The sequence below is a fragment of the Nicotiana tabacum genome, chromosome 14, assembly GCF_000715075.1.
Source record: "Nicotiana tabacum cultivar K326 chromosome 14, ASM71507v2, whole genome shotgun sequence".
Lineage (NCBI taxonomy): Eukaryota > Viridiplantae > Streptophyta > Magnoliopsida > Solanales > Solanaceae > Nicotiana > Nicotiana tabacum.
This window is the reverse complement of record NC_134093.1, coordinates 13,821,671-13,829,135: the sequence shown is the minus strand read 5'-3', so window position 1 is coordinate 13,829,135 and position 7,465 is coordinate 13,821,671. Positions and strand designations below refer to the sequence as shown.

Below are 7,465 nucleotides of genomic sequence, written 5' to 3'. Positions count from 1 at the left end.
TTCACCAGGTACATCTAGATCCGATCTTTGACATACAAAATAAATTTTAAACACGAAAAGATTTGCCTAGGATTGTTATTGTCTTCCGCTGCGTGTTATGAACACTTCCATGCAACCTACTGTCCTAACATTTTTAATGCATTTAAATTTCATATTATAAAGTTTCAATTTCCCCCATTTGTCTACCTGCAACTTCTCTGTAATTTCGTATTTTGCAAAATCAAGTCTAGAGTTTGACTAAAAATTTTTAAGCTTGAACCTCCATTTGTTGACTCAAGCTGGAGTTTGCTCCCTTTCTTTCTTACCACCTTGTGTAGTTTTAACTGCTTCCTACTTTTTCCTCAATCAACATCTTGGAAACTGGAATTGACATAGTTCTATAACTCATCTAATTCAAGATTTTGAGAACTGGAATTTTTCCTTTGTTTTCTGAAGCATCTTCCTTGGTCTCAGTGAGTTCACATCATCAATGTTGTTTCAGGTGCGGTAATGCTAACACCTGAAGCTTCAATAGACAATAATCACTCATGACAATTACTTTCCACATTTCCAAACTGATGTCAGATGTGACATTTTTCATAAACCTTTAGAGCCATTGATCTGTTTCTCATTATTTTTCAGTATGCATACACCCTAAAAAGGGGGTAGATCCATCGATTTGGATATGTAATAGGACAGGACAAAATTTGTTCCTGTCCTAGCTGTAAACTAATCAGCAAACAAGAGTATTCGTCCATGTTTTAATGTCAGGGTCAACCACATCATCGTATAATGACAACAGTATTTCCATTAAATTTTTTATGATCATTGTAGGTGCAAAAAAAGACAAAGCAATGCCTGCAAAATAGCGAATGTCCACTCAAGATTCAGCCGATGAGCATATTTCCTTAGTAATATTATTAAAATTTTAGTCCAATACGTGTGAACGTGTCTAAAGTCATGGGAGGAGAATCTGCTGATCTGCCAAGAACATAAGACTTCCACTATCTACGGGCCCTGCCCTTTAGCTGAAAAGTAGCAAAGTCAACCCCGTGAGACTCCAATATTCTCATGTTGTGCAGTCTGTCCCTGCACCGATCAATGAAGTCCTGGGGATCCTCATGTCGCTCACCCCTAAAGACAGGAGGATGTAGTCTAGTCTATCTGTCCAATAGTTTCTGCGGATCAACGGCTACAGCTGGCCTGGGCTTAGGTGTAGCTGCTGCCACTGGCTAGGCTCCACCCACGGGTAGTGCACCCTGGGTCTCATATACAGCAGTTGCCTGCCCATGAGCTTGTGTAGTAGGGGTCTGTGCTCCCCCGCTCGCTTGAGATGTGGTTGGGTCTGCCAGAAATAAACCGGCCTGAGTCATAGTGTCCATGAACCGCATCATACGGCCCATGACCTCCTGGAATCCCGGTGCAGACGTGAAATCCACCGGAGTTGGTTCTGCCATGGGCACCTCGCCTTGTTCCTCAATAATGGGATCCTATGCTGGACCCACTAGTGGCATAACTGGAACCATCCGGGTATGTCCTCGTCCCCTACCACGGGCTGGGGCCCTTCCCGGCCTCTGCCTCGGCCTCTAACAACAGGGGGAGTAGCTCTTCCCTAGTCTGGAACCTTATTAGAGCGCGTTCTCACTATCTATGAGAGAATAAGAGAAAGATATTTAGTTCTACATCAATTGCACGATGGAAGATGAAGAAAGGTAGCTTCCTAACACCCTATAGCCTCTCGAATATAAGTACAGACGTCTCCGTACCGATCCGCAAGATTCTATTAGGCCTGCTCATAACTTGTGAGACCTACGTGAACCTAGTATTCTGATACCATGTTGTCACGACCCAATTTCACCTATAGGTCATGATGGCGACCAACACTACAGCTAGGCAAGCCAACTAATAATTTAAACCCATATTAATTTTTTTTTAAATTAACTGAGAATTAAACTCTTCTTACTTGCAGGAATTTAGTAAATTAAAACAACCAAGAACAAAATTTAAATCCAAATATTCTACTAGTGTGTGTACCAAGACCTGGTGTCACAAGTGTATGAGCATCTAGTAGATTATACAAACTCCAAATATTGTCTGAAATAAAATAGACATAATGAAAATACAAGAAGAGATACTGGTAGCTGCAGAACGGCTCAGAAAGGCAGCTCACCACTACGCCTTTAGATAATGTGGGTGTGCGATGATAGGTCCTCCACTAGTGCCTATCTCAGATGCTGCACAAAAAGTGCAGCAAGTGTAGCATGAGTACGTAAACAACGTGTACCCAGTAAGTATCAAGCCTAATCTCGAAGAGGTAGAGACGAGATGACCGACTTTGACATTCACTATGGGTCAATAATAATAATTGAAATAAAACTAGAATATCTAAATCAACATGATTCACAGAGTTAACAATAATTTATTTAACCAGCAGAAATAATGAAATTCCTTCAAATGCAACAATTTTCAAACTATTAATTAAATTCACAAACTACAATTGAAATGCCAAGGTATCTTATAATTATTATTATTATCAGGCACGATTTCTGCCGAGGTCGTACGGCCCGATCCAAAGTGTTGTGTACACTGCCGAGAGACGTGCGGCGCGATCCATAGGTGTATCTATCCCGCCGAGGCGTTCAGCCCGCTCCACAAGAAAGGAGGACATTTTCTTATGTACCTCCGGAAGGAGAGTATATTTATTATAAGATCAATTCGAGAGGATGAACAATTTCTTTAACAATTAATTAATTTAAACAGAAAATTAAGCATAAGAGATTTTCACCTTTTAATAATTTCTCTAACAATTCACAATATATACCAAATAATTTAATTAAATAATGGATACAATTTACACAAGTAATTCATACTTTGAGTCCTAAACTACTCGAACTTTAGCATTAATAGTTGCTACGCACGGACTCTCGTCACCTCGTGCGTACGTAGCCCCCCACAATTAGCAATAATTATTAATTTAATTACCTATGGGGTAATTTCTCCCTCACAAGATTAGACAAGAGACTTACCTCAACTTGCTCCAATTTAATCCACTAGAAGGCCTTTTCCACGATTATCCAACTTTGTGTGGCTCGAATCTAGCCAAAATAATTTGATACAATCACTAAAAATTATAGGAATCAATTCCATAAGAAAATACTATATTTTTTAATAAAAATTCGAAATTAATTCAAAAATCGTTCGTGGGGCCCACGTCTTGGAATCCGGTGAAAGATACAAAATATTAACGCCCATTCAACCACGAGTCTACCCATACCAAAATTACTAAATTCCAATAGCAATTCTGCCCTCAAATCCTCAAATATATCCAAGAGGGTTTTCAAACTTTTCTAACTTAATTAACCAATTAAATGATAAAACTAGTGATGGATTCGGGTAATTTAACCAATATTGAGTTAAGAACACTTACTCCATTGTTTTCTCTTAAAATCTCCCAAAAATCACCTCAATCCGAGCTCCAAATCGTTAAAAATGTTCAGAACTTAAACTCTCTGCCCAGTGATTTCTTCTATGCGATCGCGAACTTCCTCACGCGATCGCGAAGAACAATTTCAACAGTGCCCAAAATTTACTCTATGCGATCGCAGAAAGTCCCACGCGATCGCGAAGCATTAAGCGCGTGGACCAACTCCTCCCTCCGTTCCTCTTCGCGAACGCGGCCTTAGCCACGCGTTCACATAACACAGCTCGCCCAACCTACGCGATCGCGGACGTGCCCATGCGATCGCATAGAACAAATTTTCAGCTGCCCAAATTAAGCCTACGCGATCGCAAACCCATTCACGCGATCGCAAACGAACTTACGCGATCGCATATAAGGAAAATCTGAAGAAACTACCAGCAGCTATCAGCTACTCCCTCTATTCCAGTTTATGTGAACCTATTTCCTTTTTGGTCTGTTCCAAAAAGAATGACCCTTTTCTAAATTTGGTAATAATTTAGTTTAAACTTATAATTCTACCCTTAATGAGAAGCTTTTATAACCACACAAATACTCTGGGCCCCTTTTTGACTTGCTTAGGACCACAAATTTCATAAGTCTTTATTTTTTCTTAAACTCCGTGTCCAGTCAAATATATTCACGTAAAATGGAACGGAGGGAGTATCTCCCAAAGGCCAAAAATGATCCGTTAGCCGTCCGAAACTCTTCCGAACCCCTCAGGACCTCAACCAAATATACCAACAAGTCCTAAAACATCATACGAACTTAGTCGAAACCTCATATCACATCAAACAATGCTCAAAATCACGAATCATACTCCAATTCAAGCTTAATGAAACTTAAAATTTCCAACTTCTACATTCGGTGTCGAAACCTATCAAATCAAGTCCGATTGACCTCAGATTTTGCACACAAGTCATAAATGATATGACGGAGCTATGAAAATTTTTGAAATTGAATTCCGACCCCGATATCAAAAAGTCAACTTCCCAGTCAAACTTCCAAACTTAAATTCCTGTTTTAACCATTTCAAACCTAATTTAACTACGGACTTTTAAATAAAATTCCGAATACGCTCCTAAGTCCAAAATTACCATACGGAGCTATTGGAACCTTCAAATCTCGATTCCGGGGTCGTTTTCTCAAAATGTTGACCGAAGTCACTACAGAGAGTTTTATTTAGGGGAACGAGGTTCTAAAAGTCAAAATGACCGATTGGGTCATTACATTGTATGCCATGTGTTCTTCTTCTTCTTCTTCTTCTTCTTCTTCTTCTTCTTCTTCTTCTTCTTCTTTCAATATGAAATTCAGCCAAAATCAAGTTTAATCTTCACCAAACACCCTCAAAATTGAGATATAAACTCCAAACAATATTTCTAATTATTTGCAACAACACCCAATCCAAACAAATAATGATTTTTTGAAAACCCAAATTCAAATTCAAAGTTTCAAAGCTTTTCAATGGCTGTCAATGGTGGAGAGTCAAACACCTTCAAAATTTATTGATTGACAATTTCAATTTGAACATCAATTGTGCAACATGAAAGGAAATTGCTAAGTTAAAACTCTATAGTAAAACGATTGAAATCCATTGATGAATTCCATTAAAAATATATACAACATGAAATGATAAAAATAGAGGACATCAAAGGAAGAAAAAGTGAGGAAAGAATAGAGAATGAGATATTGAGAGACTAAGAGTGAGAGAGAGCGCAGGAGAGAGACGGAGAGAGAGAGCGCTGGAGAGAGAATAAGGATGAGAAATAATTGATTCTTTATTCAATTCATATAAAGGGATACTCATTTAATTCTAAAGTGTATATAATTGGTAAATTGTATATGACTATGTAATTAAATTGAAACTTGAGTAGGAAGGGTAATAAAGTTTTAAATAATGTATAGGAAGATAAAAATATATTTTATTTTATGTGTGAAATGAGATTGAACTCATGACATTTTCCAATTGATATCTTGTTGAATTATGTAAATATCTTATCTAAATATTTAAGTTGTACTAAAGATGAGACATTTTTACATAATAAATTATGCCTACAACTTGCTCCCTCACGCGCATCGTGACACTTTTCCTCTAGTCAAGTATGGTACCATATTTCCGTGGATGGGTAGTAGTGTTGGGAGATTTGAAGTTAGGACAACATGGCACATGCTATTTTCGTTTTAAAACTTAAATGGTGAAGAAAGACGCGCGTTTTATTTATTTAATAATGTCTCCAACCTTCCCTAACAATAGAAGAAAAGCAAAATTGGAAAAGATACGTTGACATACAACATATATAAAAGAGAATGAAGCAAGATAATTATAATATACAACACAAATTAAATAAGCCACTTATTTTATTTATTATATCGAAATAGTAGAGTACATGAAGAGTACACTATAGAACACCAGTACTCTATTTATTAATTCTTGGGGCAGCTTATTCTAAATCTTCCATAATGGTCCCATAAAACTACTAATTAATTAACCCATCCTGGGAGTAATTTGAACAATGAGATTCCAGTTAACAACCACAAAAACTCGACCACAAACATAATTAGCTGGCCTAACCATACCAGGGAACAAAAACTGAACTTTGGCTATGGGATTTTCCTTCTCAATTATTTTCTTAGCAGTCTCCGCTGGCTTTCCCACAAGTTCAGGCCATGATTGCTTTCCTATAATTAAAAATATAATGAGGCAAAAGAGAAAAGAATACTATAATAATACTTAGAAAAAAAATTATTACACATAAATTATAAGTCGGTAAACATCATGGAACTTTAAGATCTGTGTGGAATAACACAAAGGCCTTTAACATTATTTTAGATTCTCCCACCCCCACAAAAATAACATAAAACCTTTTCCCTAGCTCGTTTTTAATTTTAAAATATTATTAAAGAGTTTAAGTTGCCCTAACGGCCGTGTAAAAATATTTAAACAAGCAATTCACTTGTAAGATAATTACAAGTAAATCTCTATAATAAACATTAATTATTGGTAACCTATTAAAAATAATAACTAACTTGCTATCACATGTTAAAACTATATTAATACGAAATTCTTTACGTATAACTTTGAAAAAATAAAATAACTTTGAAACTAGGGGATGATATTATTTGTGTTTGCATAATATTGAAATGAGATGAACTTAAATAGTTTAATATGAACAATGTTATATAACCGACACCAGATTATTTTGGACCGAAAAATAGTTATTGTTGTTATTAGAAACTATAAGAAGAAGAAATAGTAGAGAGCAAACCTGGGCAAAAAAAGGGTTTAGAGACATCATCAAGTGTTTTCACTTGGTTTTCTTTTGCCATTGGAAATCGCAAGACATCTATTTCATCACTCACTTCGAATACCAGATCTCGTGCCGTAAGAGGTTGAAAAACTGTAATTAAAATCAACAATCCCAAAATAAATTATTCTGTTTTGAGTATTTGTAATAAATGTTTAAATAAAAATAAGTAGAAATGTGCATGAGAAAAGGCTAAGTTACGTGATGCAAGGAGCAAGAAAGCAACCACATGAGATAACTTGATCATAGTCTTCCCTTCCATTGCCTTTGCTTTGAAAAATACAAAGAAAGAAAATCCAAATTGTATTGTGTTAAGACTCATTGATTCCACAGGATATTTATAGTGAGTTAGTACCTCATTTACGTGAGTTATTTATTCTTTCAACAACCACGGTATAGGGCGGAGTCATAAACCGGGCTACGAGTACGGATATACTCAGTAGCTTTTATTCAAATAATGTGTTTGGTATTTATTAAGAAATTTATTAAACATGTATCAATATTTAATGTAGAACCCATTTATTGTTAACAGTTGAAGTCTAAGTAGGTATTTGGACATAAAAATTGTAATTTTTTAAAGAAAATAATATTTGTAGTTAAGCTGAAAAATAGCATTAGGAATTTGAAATTATATTTGGACATGCATTTAACTTGAAACAATATTGCAATTTTGTGAGTCGGGAAAAAAAATTGTGAAAATTTTGAAAAAGTGGACAAAACCACT

At 36.1% G+C, this 7,465-nt stretch overlaps 1 protein-coding gene across 1 annotated transcript; it reads right to left on the bottom strand.

Moving 5' to 3' along the window:
* Window positions 1–5,776: 5,776 nt before the first annotated feature.
* On the bottom strand, window positions 5,777–7,100 carry LOC107827891 (proteinase inhibitor I-B-like). The gene is made up of 3 exons (XM_016655118.2): window positions 6,943–7,100; window positions 6,703–6,834; window positions 5,777–6,115 (listed from the first exon to the last, which is right to left on the bottom strand). Exons 1-3 carry the CDS (start codon window positions 7,061–7,063, stop codon window positions 5,922–5,924), a joined length of 447 nt encoding a protein of 148 aa, XP_016510604.2. The 5' UTR covers window positions 7,064–7,100; the 3' UTR covers window positions 5,777–5,921.
* Window positions 7,101–7,465: the final 365 nt, after the last annotated feature.

Excerpts from the sequence above, each read along its gene's own strand:
- LOC107827891 (XM_016655118.2), bottom strand. The coding sequence starts at position 7,063 with ATGAGTCTTAACACAATACAATTTGGATTTTCTTTCTTTGTATTTTTC. Across the intron at positions 6,835-6,942 it reads TTTCTTGCTCCTTGCATCAC|TTTTTCAACCTCTTACGGCA; the intron begins GTAACTTAGCCT and ends TTTTAATTACAG. Across the intron at positions 6,116-6,702 it reads TAAACCCTTTTTTTGCCCAG|GAAAGCAATCATGGCCTGAA; the intron begins GTTTGCTCTCTA and ends TTTTAATTATAG.